Source organism: Podarcis erhardii (assembly GCF_964252035.2).
Source record: "Podarcis erhardii genome assembly, chromosome: 6".
Lineage (NCBI taxonomy): Eukaryota > Metazoa > Chordata > Lepidosauria > Squamata > Lacertidae > Podarcis > Podarcis erhardii.
This window is the reverse complement of record NC_138510.1, coordinates 43,474,278-43,489,330: the sequence shown is the minus strand read 5'-3', so window position 1 is coordinate 43,489,330 and position 15,053 is coordinate 43,474,278. Positions and strand designations below refer to the sequence as shown.

General features: G+C 42.9%; 1 protein-coding gene across 8 annotated transcripts in view; it reads left to right on the top strand.

The window, feature by feature from the left end:
* ATP2B4 (ATPase plasma membrane Ca2+ transporting 4) overlaps window positions 1–15,053 on the top strand; it is a 162,828-nt gene that overhangs the window by 104,262 nt on the left and 43,513 nt on the right. For all 8 annotated transcript variants that reach the window (XM_081865330.1, XM_081865326.1, XM_081865333.1 and 5 more), the window contains exons 4-6: window positions 9,178–9,435; window positions 10,265–10,390; window positions 11,232–11,357. In XM_081865330.1, the coding sequence (XP_081721456.1) occupies window positions 9,178–9,435; window positions 10,265–10,390; window positions 11,232–11,357 (510 nt within the window). The remainder of the gene's footprint in view (window positions 1–9,177; window positions 9,436–10,264; window positions 10,391–11,231; window positions 11,358–15,053) is intronic.

Below are 15,053 nucleotides of genomic sequence, written 5' to 3'. Positions count from 1 at the left end.
TCCTATGGAAAACCATGCATCGCAAGACGAAAAACTCGCAAGACGAAGAGACTTGCGGAACGAATTAATTTCGTCTTGCGAGGCACCACTGTAACTGAGCCATGACTTACTGATTTTGGCTAGCTTGTGATGACTCTTCTTGCTAACCTGTGGGTTACTACCATCATCAGCGGGGTGTCTTGACTTAGCCTTCCTCACAGTGGCTGTTTCCTACAGAACCCATCAGTTAAGAATTCCACGTTGAGTAAGACCAATGATTAATTCAATCCAGTGTCCTGTGACTGACAGAGACTAGACGGAATGCAGGAAAGAGCTTGAGGTTTAAGGGAGTGGGGAGTTTGTATACTCTTACTGTCATGGTAGCAGCCAACAATCTTCTTGTCATGCACTTGTTCTGCTTCTCCTGCCTGGATCTTATCTAGCCCTTGAATGATATTCCTACTCTGGAAGTTTTATCTTTGGAGATACTCTAAAGCTTTGATGATCACTTTGGCACAAATAAAGGGAGTCCTTTATTTTTATTTTTCATCTGTTTCATCTTTTTCATCTGTTATTCTAAAAGCCTCCACAAATCCTGTGAACAAGAGTTTTATAGATTAACAGTGCATTACATAAAAACAATTTTTCATGAAAGCTGGTAGTGGTTGATTTCATTGAGTTGCTCCCTACTTGTTTTCTTGGGAAATCTAATGATGGGATGGATCTCCATCTGTGCAAGATACCATCATACAGACCAGACAAAAATTCAAGTTCCTCATTCACTTTTTCTGCCCTTTCCTTGTGGATGTTCCATAGTCTTACTTTCATCTGTGATGCCATCCCTCAAAGGACAAGTACTGTTAAGACTTTAAGGGATTTCCTCATAATGGAAATTATCCTTGGCACTGATATTTTTTGTTCCCTGTTCTCAACAGTTTGCTCCCCTCCAGCTCTATTCTGTCTTCTTTTTGTGTGTGATATAATAGAACAGCTCATGGAATCAAGTTGTGCACACAGCAGCAATGATTTTTGATATGGGCATTGTTAGCTTTTTCTTGTGTTGTTCTCTCCCCATCCCCTTTCTTTTCTCCTAATAGTTTCTAACCTCTTGGCTTACCTTCATAGCTACAGTGGTGCATTGTTTATTTTAGCAATGAAAAATGACTCCAAAATCTGTTTTCTGAGTGGTGATTTAGAGCTCGATATTCTATGCTTACATTAAATAGTCGTTTCCAGTGAGCATTACTTTGCACTCATTGCACTGAATTTCATTTGGCATTTCACTGCCAAGTCATTTTGGTTTTTTTGTAAAAATCGTTCCATTCAGTCTATCCTTATCATCCTACAGCATCATTTACAATGCCTGCAATGCTAGAAATATGTTCCCCTCACTTGCCAGGTGAGTGTCACAGTTTGTGACATGACTAGACATGGAGTAGGTGGTCATCCTGTTGTCAGGGCTGAGCCGTGGGCCGACATTTGGAGCGAGTCAGGAACTGGGAGTCCAGACTGAAGAGCAATTGGGATGAGAGAGGGCAAACCAGAAGGCAGGACTGAAAGCCAGAAACTCATAACACACCAGAGCAAAGTTGCACTGAAACAGGAAGCTCTCTTACACTCTTTCCTGTCCAGGAGGAACCAATGGCCACCCTGGGAGGAGTCAGTCCAGAAGGTTCTTCACTAAGAAGCTGTAGTGACAGAGATAGGCACAATGTCTCTTCCCTAGAATTTATCCTGCTGCCCATGTTGCTGTTTCTTATTGCCATGTTCCAGGCCGTGTCCCGGGTCATAATATTTTGAGGTGGTCATCTTGCTTGTCTTGAGTACAGCAACATCCACAGGGCCATCACATTAGTAAGCAGGATATTTACCCCATAGTGGTCGAGCAGCTGATCTAACCATTTGTCATTGGTAGTTGCTTAGCAACATAAATTAAGCTGCCCTCTCTCAGCCTGGAAAAATGGTTTGTCCGGGAGAGTAGAAGACAAGGGAGAAGGGCAGTGATGAGGAAGTATTAGGAGTTGGGTAATAGCATGGGGAGATTCCAGAGGATCCATGGTGTTTCCAGGTCCAAAGCTCAGTCCTGGAGAACTTCCATTTATGTTTGGCTATCCCAGAATATAGCCTGATTCACTAAGACAGACAGGCACTGCACACATCTCTTGCTATTATTGTCCATGGATCCAGATTATTTCTCCTGCCCTCAGTTCTTCATCTTTTCATGTGCTGTCTTCCTTCTCCTGTCTTGACCTTATCTAGCTCCAGGAAGCTGTGCCTTGAAGGATATTCCTACTTGCCCTTCCTTGAAAACCATTTTTCTTTGGAGCTGCTCAAAAGCTTTGGTGCTCACCTGGGCATTTGAGGAGTCTTCCAGTGATTCCCATCTTGTCAAATGTGTCTTAGTTTCTTCTTGAGTCTTTTATCTCTTGGAGCCTGAGTGCTGGCTTAAGTTCCTCTCTGGGCCCATATCCTATTCAGCACTTGGTTGGTGTTCCCTTTGACAAATGGTCCTGTGTCTGTTTCTATCCTGACCCTGTTGTCAGCCTGAATCCTGGTCCCTGTGTATTTTTACAGGCCTTAGTGCTCACCTAAGGCATATCTTGAGCCTGTATCTTAAATGTGCTTTTAGCAGGAGCTGTTTTTAATGTGGCTGCTCTATAAGGTCATCCCATGGGTGGACTATACCAATTCTCTTCTGACTACTACAATTTTCACTGATTTTTCTGGGACTAAAGTGACTCACTGTCCTACAGTTCCACAAACAACTTTATAGCCTTTAAGACACACACATACACACATAGAATGCAGCATTACAATGGCTGCCTTCTGTACCTCTGCCACATAAACTGATTTTATACAGTTAGCAGTTTTTGTAATTTCATTGTTCCGATCTCTGGTACTTTTGAGTGAATACCATCTGTTCTGTGTGACTTATTGCTGTCTAGCTTATCAATTTGCTCTTAAATGTCTCTTACTGAAAGATCAATTTGTGACAGCGCTTTAGATTTATTGCCGAAAATGTGCCACTTTTTCAGCTGTACTTCTTAATTTAGGGCCTTCTATCCAGTGATCTCTGAGCCCTGAGGCATTCCAAAGCCCCTCAGTAAAGTAGCTGATTGTGCCCTGTTATTAAAATTGAATTAGGGAAATGTTAAATTATATGTTAACATATCTTATATGGGATCTAAAAATTAATTCCAAAGAGAATAAAGAGACATATTTTATTGGCATGTGGATATAGGGGAAGGGAATGAAAATGCTTTTTCTGTTAAGCCTCTCATAAGTTGTTAAATCCCTTATATCCCTGCCTGATCACTGAGGACTTCAGGTGAGCCTGTGTTAGTTGTTCCCGTGGCTCAGGTACATGACTGGTAGCCACTAGGAGCCATGCATTTGTGGGCTCTATTTTATGGAACTGCCTTCCAGTTGAGGTCAAACAGGCCCCTCTCTGCTTAACTTCCAGAGCCTAATGGTTTTTAAATCATCATCATCCAAGCAGGCATTTTTATTGACGTCTGATTTTATAATTTTAACTGATTTTTATTTTTTGCATTGCATCTTTGTAAGCCACTTAGAGACTATTGCCATTAAGGGATATATAAATTGTTTGAATAAATGAATATATATTAAATTCACAGGACCTCCATTAACTCATTCTTCTCCAACTTGGAACCCACCAGATGTTATTTGTCATGTTCGCATGACCTTCCTGCAGTCTCCCACCATTCTTGGCCATGAAGACAGGGGTTGATGGGAGTTGTAGTTTAAATACCTAAAGGACACCAGCTAAGAGAAGTCTACTCTAGGTTGGTCCCACAAATCATTCCCATGACTTCATGTGGGAGGGAACTGTACATTCATCTGTTCGCCACTCTCAAATTCATGGGATAACCAATGCTCCAGTAGATTTGAGTACGATCATTTCTCCCACAATGCTTTTAGACATGAGATTTGCTATGGGAGAGGTTGCTGTTTATTCCATGCTTCAGCGCATGCACAGAATTTGGTACTGGACCTAGAATTCATTTTTTCTTTAAAAAAAAGCTTATATAACACCGGTCTTGAAAGACCTACATTGGCTTCCAGTACGTTTCCGAGCACAATTCAAAGTGTTGGTGCTGACCTTTAAAGCCCTAAATGGCCTCGGTCCAGTATATCTGAAGGAGCGTCTCCTCCCCCATCGTTCTGCCCGGACACTGAGGTCCAGCTCCGAGGGCCTTCTGGCGGTTCCCTCACTGCGAGAGGCCAAGTTGCAGGGAACCAGGCAGAGGGCCTTCTCGGTGGTGGCGCCCGCCCTGTGGAATGCCCTCCCATCGGATGTCAAGGCGATGGACAACTACCTGACATTCAGAAGACATCTGAAGGCAGCCCTGTTCAGGGAAGTTTTTAATATGTGACATTTTAGTGTATTTTTTATCTCTGTTGGAAGCCGCCCAGAGTGGCTGGGGAAACCCAGCCAGATGGGCGGGGTACAAATAATAAATTATTATTATTATTATTATTATTATTATTATTTTTAGATTTTATGACTGTGTAAATAGGCTTGAATGAAAGTATGTGGGCAGTGCCTAATGAAACTTCAGATGAGTAGGATTTGAATGAGCAAGTGGCAGGGCTTCAGTGAACTGCAGATTTCTTTGCTGCTAATGACCAGCACAAGAAGATTAAATAACACAAAGAAGGAACTATGTGCATATTTGTTGAACTTACATATGTACACCCATATGAAGAGGTTGTAGCATTCTGCTCCTCTGGATACAAAATTTAGCCCAGGATTTCTCTCTCTCTGAAGATTTACATATTTTTTACTTTCTTTAATATGTCTGCTGTGCCCTTCAGCAATATACTCTCAGGGCAGTGAAAAATCTATAAGAGTAATTAAATCCTATCAAAACAACATACCAAACATATTAAGATAGCAGAGGCACGATTAAAACACATGAGAATATCACAGAGGCAGAATAAAGCCAATTTAGATCGCAATTTGATGGAATTTATCTTTACCTGGCACCATGAAGACATAGGATGGTTGCCAAGTGAGTCTCCTTGGGGTGGGAGGGCTAGGTGCTTCAGCCAAGAAGGCTTCCACTTAATTTCCACCAAGACATCCACCTATTTTCAGCGAGCAGAAGCACCTTGTCCCTGGTCCCTGATGATGGCTTCAGTATATGGGCAGGTGCATAAGGAAGAAGGTTGCTCATCACTACTGCTGTGAAGGGCCACTGGGCTTAGTTAACATCCATTTAGACTCACCTGGAAGTAGGTTTCTCTGAATGCAATGGAGATATCTCCTAAATAGGTATGTATGGAACCACACTGATAAGCTGTAGTTGAATTGCTGCTTTCCTCAACTGCTCTAATATGGTTGGTCAATTACTACTGATGTGAAGTGGCATGTAAGTGGCCTACATGTAAGCTCTAACAGAATTTTCACAGGCTCTGCTGTTGCATTCTGTTCCGTTTAACTCCACCATTTACATTACTTGAGCCATTCAGGAGTGCTTATGCCACAGTGAAATTTGTTCATCTTTAACGTGCAACAGACATCTACACTCCTGTGGAAATTTTCATGTAATATGCCCACTAAGTGGTCTGGGACCAAGAACCCCACAATTTTAAGTGACTCTTCTGCTGCAAGATTATGACCACCATTCACATTCCACACAAATAAAATCTGAAAACTAGATGTAGCCCACGGCTCATGGCAAATTTCCAGTGTGGCCCTTGCTGCTCAGCAAGCTGGTCTTTTTATAGAGCTTACCTTTACCAGCTAATGTGTTTATAATTGCGTCAGTTTCTGCCTGCTGTGTGGACGAACCTCCATGGACATTTCAAAAAGCTTTACACTAAGCCTTTAGCAGCATCCATCAGGCTCATGGATGAAAGCAAGTTGATCAGAGGACGTCTTTTTGTTGTCTAGAAAGATATTATCTCTGCAGTTTGGGGAATTTAGTAATAATTCTCTCCTCTTCTGCATGCTGCATGGTTTCCAGTAAAGATTAGTCCAATTTTCCTCCTTACATAACAATGGAGAAGCGAAAGGGCTGCACATCAACAGAGCTCTGATGAACAAAGGTTTTCGGATGGTGGCCTGCAAGCTCTATTCAGGTGGCCTGCAGAAAGGTTACAGAACAGTGACAGATATTTGGACTTGCTCTCCCCTGATTTGATTTGTTTGCTGAAAAGTGAGATCAAGGCCATTTTGATGTAGACATTTCTAACAGACTAACAAGACCCTGGCCAAGGGCCTACTATTTTTACAATACAGTGTGGTCTATATAAATAATTTTATAAATAAATAAAATTTAAATATTTCCCCTAAAAATTTGCTAGCTAAAGCAGGCTGTTCTTAGCAGCCCGGTCTAAGTCCTGTGATTTTTAAAGTGCAGTGCTGGTTTTGATAATGTCAGCACTAAAGAAAACATTGAGATCAGAAGCAGTGTGTGCGTGTGCGTACGTACGTATGTACGTACATATGTTCATGAAATACTGCTGTGGGCCATTTTATGATGATGCCAGATTGCAGGAGTAGAGGCTTCATACGTTTCATAGTATTCTTCCTTAAGACTCCCCCTGAAAGTTCTCAAGATTCCAAATTCTGTGCTACATTCCACGTTCTGTTCTTGCATGTTGAACCTGCAGGGAGTCAAATTTCCCACAACCGTGATTATAGTCAGGCTCTTTTCTCAGATGGCATTATTTTTAGGTGGCTCCTGTGCACAATAAACACACTCAAAATTAATTCTGTTTAATTAGCGAAAGCCATTGTAAACAGTGCCACCTGAAAGTAGTTTTGGGTAGTGACGCTCCCGAGGTGCAATTCCCTTCCCAGACAAATTCACCTGTCACCATCATCAGTTTCTTTTATATGACAGCAAACACTGTCCTCTTCACCCATTTTTATTATCGTCTGGTGTTACAGCTGTTGCATTTGGGTTGAGCTGGGTTAGGCTATTGTTTTTATATAGTTTGAAGGGTTTTATATTGCAATTTTAAGTGTAAGCTGCTATGAGTGCTACTTTAAGCGGAAAGGAGTAAAAAACAACAACTTAATAAATAAAATATTCCCAGATTTTTCCAGTGTAGTTGCAGATGTATACACAGTGTAATTGCTGTGAGCTGTATTTGGGCTTGGGGGAAAAATCTTCCCCAAACTGGATTAGCTGGTGGCCCTGGGGAGGTTTCTGCCCCACCCTATAACATCTGGGTACTTGCCTGAATTATCTGGAGCCATCCACTTTGCAGGCACCTGCTGTCATCTTTTGGCACTGCTTCTGACATATGGGTAACTTGATTTTATTTTTATTTGTATCTCACCCATCTTAAAATCAGGGTGGCTTCCAACATGGTAGAATACACATAAAGCAGTAATAAACATAGTTAAAATATAGCAACCTCAAAAGCATTAGATAAACCAGCTAAAACCCGAGTCCTAAGGGATATTAAAAAACCTTGTCTAAACAAGAATGGCTCTCAGCCTGCATCCCAAAAGAAGCAGGGCGGATTGCTAGCAAGTATCTTAGGGAGCTTCAAAGAACCACAGCCATTTCTGGTTCTGCCTTGCAGGCAGATGCTAAACCTGATAGCTCAGTAGTCCCTTCCAACTTTAAGATCCCAGGGGCTGGCTCATGCTTGCGTATTCATTACTTGGTGATAGCAACATCAAGTGATCCGCTCTTACAAACAGGCAATCATTAATGATAGAGCCTTCACATCTGAAGTCACTGCGAACACAGAGAGCCAGATTTAAGCAATATGGTAGGCTAGTGGAAGCCAGCACAGAGATTCCTGGTAGCACAAGAGGGTGCCCCTCCCAGACAGCCCACGCCTCTCCCAAATCTGCTGTAATGGGGTCAGGAGAACCCCTAGAACAGTGTGGGTGGGTGTGGGAAGGGGAGATCACCGCACCGGGCAAGCAAAAATGCTTGTGCTGGTGGCACAATTGTATCAACACGACACTGAATTCCACCAAAGGTTTTCATCTGAGACCCTTCACATGTTTTCAGCTGCATGGAAATTACAGTCTTCATGATCTAGGACAGTGTTTCTCAACCTTGGGCCTCCAGCTGTTTTTGAACTACAATTCCCATCATCCCTGACCACTGGTCTTGCTAGCTAGAGATCATGGGAGTTGTAGTCCAAAAACAGCTGGAGGCCCAAGGTTGGGAAACACTGATCTAGGATACTAGGTACAGTTGTTTACTGCTTCCCTAAGATGGGAAGGATGGAGAGGAGAGAAGTTAAGGTGTGTGTTGGGGATGGCTTTGGGGTTTGGGGGGGTCAGAGAGAACCATTGTGGTACCTTCTGACAGTTTGCTTTGGTTTGTGGACTTTTCCTTGTTTCCCCTGAATTTGGGGGTGGGACAGCTTTGTGGGGTAACAAGTCAAACCAAGAGAGGAAACCATTTTTCCTAATCGTTTTGTATGGGTATGACCTTTCAGAGACAGAGTAATGTTGAACCTGTGAGCCAAGGTGGTTTGGAATAGCTGAGTAAAGGGCAATAAATAGGGCCAGAATGACATTGAGAAAAGAGCAAGTGGTACTTTTGTTATTTTATGTTTCTTAAATGTCCTTGGTCGGTGTCATCAAGACATTTAATGCCTTGTGAATGGGCTGTCCCTGAGCATGTCTCCTTCAATGAATAGGAGTTTTCCATCAACTGTGCACAGACTTTCCTTGCCACTGTCCAGCTACAAGGCTCCAGGCCCAATCTTAACACATTTTCCCTCAGAAGTAAGTCCTGCTGTGTCCAGCAGGATTCACTTTTGGTCAGTGTGTAGAGGGTTTTAGACTTATGCTTTTGAAAATGTGTTAATATGCTATGTAGTGACCTTTATTATGTGGATAAAAATTATTCCTCCCTTTTCGACTCTTTGTCATTCTGAGCTTCTAGTGCAATGTGCCTTCCTCTGCTTTCAAAGGGACTCACCAAGGGCACTTGTTACAAAAAAATCCCCAGACTAGTTCCTTCCTTATTTTGTATTAATGGTTTGGAGAACATTATTACTTCCCTCGTCTCACTACCTGCTCATCATAATATGGGCAGGTAGCAAGTATTATGCTAGTGTCACAAACAAATAATTCTGTTTTATGGTTTTTTGTGAAGGGCAACTGGCAAAGAGTGGCTGTAAAAGTAAGTTTGTTACTGAAAACATTCTCTCTCTCTCTCTCTCTCTCTCTCTGTCATCCCATGGCAGTGTGTGGGCAAGCAGCAGCTGGCGTAGAGGATGAAGGTGAGGCTCAAGCTGGATGGATTGAAGGGGCAGCCATCCTCTTCTCGGTCTTTATTGTGGTGCTGGTCACGGCCTTCAATGACTGGAGCAAAGAGAAGCAGTTCCGGGGTCTCCAGAGTCGGATCGAACAGGAACAGAAGTTCACGGTCATCCGGAAGGGGCAGGTTATCCAAATCCCCGTGGCTGAGATTGTGGTGGGGGATATTGCTCAGATCAAGTATGGTGAGTGAAATACGGTAACTGGCCGGACAATCTGCTCCTTCTTTCCATATGTCACGGTGTTTTTGTCATTCGTTATTATCCCTGAGCTATGTGAATGTTCTGCACTGGCAGTGGAAATGTCTCTTATCCATCAGAGAACTTCATTCCCGAGGATAGAGGTGGGTGTGATAGGCCTGAAAGTTATGAGAGCAGCTGGGGCAGTGTTGTGTTGGTATGGTGTAGGAGGTGAAAAATGATGTGGGAAGATATTATGGGCAAACGGCAGGGATGGGGAATCTAACAGTAAGTTAAGGAGAAAGAGGGCTAATGGATTTTTGGTGTATTATAGAGTTGGTCAGAGAAATGCCCTTCTTCCAACAATACACCAAAAATCCATTAGCCCTCTTTCTCCTTAACTCTCCCTCCTATTTCTGACCAACAGAATTGGAAGATGGGCATTTCTAGAAAGAAGTGAGGAGGGAAACGGCTGTGTAGTATGAAGAACCCAGCACTGAGGTCACTCATGGGTATTCAGTAGTTGTGCAAATAAGATTTCTGAGCCAAAAAATAAGGTTGAAGATGAAAACATCAGATTCCTTCAGATTCATATTAACGCATCCCAGTTATTAGCCTGCCTGAAAACCCGCATACTGTCTATATCTGTTCTGAACTTTCTTTCCTGCAAGCATCACACCAACCCCATAACCTGTCTTTCTGTAGAAATGCAAGTTTGGTGTATCTCCCCTTTCAAGATTTTGGATCTCAGAAATTAGTGAAAATGGAGTCACTTCAGGTTTGGTGGAGAATAGCTGGAAACTCTTGAGAGTATGTTGATTTTTGCTTCTTCCAGGTGATTTGTTGCCAGCAGACGGGATCCTGATCCAAGGCAATGATCTGAAAATTGATGAGAGCTCTCTGACTGGGGAGTCAGACCAAGTGAAGAAATCTCTGGATAAAGACCCCATGCTGCTTTCTGGTAAGTCTGTCATGATTGCCAACTCGGATCCTGGTATACATTAGGGACAATAAGTTGAACTCCAGCCCATTTGGTGTTGTGCTTGAGTTCTTTTTATCCTGGGGGCATCTGCTTGTAATTATCCATGCCCTGCTGGCCATCCTTAGTGGAGATTCCATAAGCTTTTCTGTGATAGAGAAGTTATGTTGTGATGCTCTAGGACATTATAGACAGGATTATCCTCTTTCACTCTGAGCAATGAGGTGCTATGTTGACAGGCCTAAAGATTGATCCTCTGCTGGAGGAGCATGCACACTTTGAACTGCCAGCATAACAGGCTTCTTCCTCCTGTTTCATTCTCAGTAAGCACATGGTGATGTGTGCTGGAGTATGACGCTCCATTCGTCGCCCAACAAAATAATTCATTCTGTGTAACATCCCTGATGCCTTTCTTCGGCATGGGGATCTATGGAAGGAAAAAGCAAGGGTAGCTCAAGAACTGAGTTGCCCTTATCCAGCTATCTGTTGTGGGCACGTGGGCTCTCATTGGCTCATGGAGTTCACATCTGAAAGAGCTTCCCCATTCCTTCTTACCAGAGAGGCCAGCTCTGTGCATGCACTTATTTGCATATGCTTTGCTGCCCCTTTCATTGAAATTAATGGAGAAGCCATTCCCTGACACCAGGGCACACATGAAATGAATGGCAAAGCCAGCGCACACATGAAGCTCTGGAAATCGCAAGTGAACCTAGAAATGAGGCTCCATCTTCTATTTTTCTCTGCACTTTCTCGCAGAATTCATTGTGCTTTCTCCATTCCTCCTGGTTGCCTTTCTCCACATTTTGCCTTCTCTTTTCAACAGGGACTCATGTGATGGAGGGCTCTGGTCGAATGATGGTCTCGGCTGTGGGTATCAACTCACAAACTGGAATCATTTTTACTCTACTGGGTGCTGGAGAAGGGGAAGAGGAGAAGAAGGTCAAGAAAGGTAAGAAGATTCTGGAGCCAGGCTTTTGTGGGAAGCATCATCTGAGAGTTCCTTAGGTGTATTGACACTTGGTGGCTGGAGTGGAACACATGCTCCCCTTTGTGTGAGTGTCTGAACTGAAACCCTGTGAGTTTTAGGAGGAGGAGATGTTGGGAGTTCTGCGTCCAATGCTGTGAACTCAAGATGTAGCCGGTACAGGCATTGCCAATGAAAGAGGCTAGTGAATTTCCAGCAACAACTTCTTGTTTCCTATTCAGCTGCCGCTCAGTAAAGTTGAAAAGTTGGGGTGGGGTTGGTGGGGACAGGATTCCTTGGGGCCTACTATCCATAACTAGTTTTAGAAACAATACACGGATTTGCTCCACTGAGCTACCTTCTTAAGCTGGCAGAGTTAGCTTTCTTAAAAGGGACACATGGGAATTTCAACAAAACGTTGCAGCATGGAGTGGAACAAATAGGGCAGCAACCAGCCAGCCATGACATTCTCTCAAACATCCAGTTCCATCCCCCCATGCCAACAGTCAGTATTCCATGGGAATTGAGAATGTTCAGTTTGCGCAGGGCTATTTATTTATAAGAAATATTTATATACCACTTTATCATAAAAAGATCAAAGCAATTTACAGAATAGAAACATGAAACATAATATCATAGAATAAAAACATTAACATGTTAAAAACAGGCATCTATAACCATTGTGGAAGTACCGTATCGCCTTGATAGGCCTGGCAGAAAAGAAAAATTTTCAGCAGGTGCTTAAAAGTTGGAAGATGCCTGCTGAATCTCTGTTGGGAGAACGTTCCACATCTAAAAACCTCCAAGTCTGCTGATACCTCGCTGTTGTGTGTGGATGGTGCGGTTTTGGCTGTATAAGGTTAGGCACTTAGAGAATGAGTTTAGTTAGGATAAAGACAAGTCAATAGTCTATCAATGGCTATTTAGTCATGATAGCATTACACCTCTGAATACCCAGTGCTGGAGTTAAGCAATGGGACAGAGGATTGTTGCTTCTGAGCTTCCCAAAAACATATGTCTGAGTTCTCTTTTAGAACTCTTAGTGTGATCAAGTAGAATTTTCCTCATGTTCTCTAAACCCTGAAAGGGAAGTTGACACATCATTGGAATGATCAAAGTCCTCCCCAAACTCCTTGTCCCTAAGACGTTGCCACCAAGTACATATTTCTCCTCTGTTTTTTGTTGTAATCTGAAATTATGAAGCCCCTGCCTTACTGAAGTTGGAATAGAGGGAACAGTAGGATGCATATGTTCTGCCATCATTCATGGATAACTTGATTGGGAGAGGTGTCTTGTGAAAGAATTCTGTTCTTTCTACCAGCTACCAGTGCAGGTTGGTGCCCATGGTCCACTAGAGCAGTATTTTCCAACCTTGGGTCCCTAAACATTTTTGGACTACAATGCTAATTGTCCCTAACCATTGGCTAAGAGTCCAACAGCATCTAGTGGGGAACCAGAGATGGAAGAACACTGCTTGGAGCATGTTATCACTGAAATTAGTAATAAGGAATACATTCTGTAGCATTTTACAAATACATTTGTTAACTTGTTCATCCCCAGAAAGACCAAGGGATAGCTCAGTTGGCAGAATATGAGACTCTTAATCTCAAGAGTTGGGGGTTCGAGCCCCATGTTGGGCAAAAGATTCCTGCATTGCAGGGGGTTAGACTAGATGACTGTGGGGTATGTCATTCTTAGTCTAATTTTTCAGAAAAATAAACTCAAACTGGACCATAGTAGCTTGGGTCCAGACAGTCCTAACTAACCATTGATTTCATAATCTTAAGCATGATAAGGGCTGGCTCTACACCAGTACTTCAAATGCTAAGCATGATCAGAGCTGGTTTATAGCAAAGCAGTCAATTTGAATCAGAGCAGGTCAGCGTGCATTTGACTATGCTGGCACATAAGCCAATCTAATTCACACCCAGTTCTTCACAGTAGGTTTGGTTTCCAAAAAAGGCTTTGATGCTTTCTCACTTTCCACCGAAACATGTTGGCATGTCATTTACACGAACAGAACCTTGCCCACAGGTCTGACTTGCTCACTGCAGTTAGCAGAAGTGGCACCTGTACTTTTAACTCAACCCGACAAGCCATGCAGTGGGATCGCCAGCATCCTCCCCACTGAAACAATACTAATGGACAGCCAATGTCGGAAGCATTAAACAGACAGGGACAGAGTGAAGCAGAGAAGAGACTGTTGTTCTCCCAGTAGCCAGATGGGAGTCAACACTGTCTCTCCAGGGAATTTTGTTTTGTTGTCTTGAACTAAAAATAAAATATATCGATGAAGCTGGGTTGGAGAGTCAGGTGTGTGTGCATTCATACGCACAAGAGTTGCCTCTTCTTCCTAACCTTTTGGAAATTCGGAACTGGAAGAAATTGAAATACCTGCAGTAGTAGCTACTAGCTTCACCAAAAAACATCATTTAGTACCTGGAGGATGCAAAATGAATTGAGCCGCACCCCCAAGGCTTAGTAGAGCTTCTACACCCACAGAGCTCTGCAGAAACCGTTGCTGGGGAATCAAGCAAACCAGTTAATCGGCCATAGTAAAAACAGACCCCCTTCCCCCGCCCAGCCCACCCAAATATACTGAGCAATATTATTCAGTATGTGCCCTAGTTGCATAAAGAAAGTAGTCATGTTGGCGGAGGTGGGGTTCTCTCTCTCTTCTGGGGGGAAAAAATACAAATAAAGAATCCTGAACATTTAAAAATCAAAACATTACCATCAGGATAACCATTCCACTCCTCACTCAGTCTGGCTGTATAATTATGTATGTGCAAATCCCATCAAATTCCATGGAACCTATGCATGAGTGTGTGTGTGTGTGTGTGTGTGTAGGGTTGTGTGCTGTTAGTCACTTAATGCAGATTTATTGCCCCAACGCACTCTTTTTTCCTTTTTCCTTTTTTGAACCGCTGTTCCATACTTACAAACTGGGGCAGTGAATAAGTGGTAAAAGGATGGATTTTTCCTATTCTTTTAAGTTCATAAATTGACTGGTTGGTAGGAAATCAGGGTGTGGTAGTTATTCTGGATTAATTACTCTCAACTAAAAGGGCTGCATCTGGCAAAATCCGCATGCCAAACTTTATTCAGGTCTGCTGAGGGCAGACTGAAATCCATAAGAAAATGATGCAAAGCTGCTTTGCTGGAGGGGATGCTCCCTCTGATCTTTGCAGGTTTACATCCCACTGTGGGCCATGGACTTATATGGCTGTGGCATATTATGAATTCTAATTGCCTGCTTCTGTTAGCACTGTTTATGAACTGTCCTGTAGAGAGGATTGGAGTCAATCTGCAACTCTCCCAATATGATTCATTCCTCAGTAGGAACAGTTCTGGGCAAGCTCTGTACTGCTCTTCCATTATACAAAGATCTCCTTCCTGAAGAAAGTGGAGTAGCAAAGAATTTTATTTAGCATTTGGCAGCTGCTCTGGAATGTAACCTGAGCAGCCAAAGAGGTTCCTTATATTAATGCTTTTGAAGATGTTTTATTTGGGTTTGGGAGGCAGGGAGGGCCTGATGCACCAGAGTTTGGGAGTCTCTAGATTAGAAATTCCACATGGAATGGAAGTCCAAGGATAAGCTTCCCCATTTGTTGTTGCAGGGACCTGAACCAAACCCCACCATCATTCCCCCGATATCCATTAGTCCCAAGGCTAGTTCCA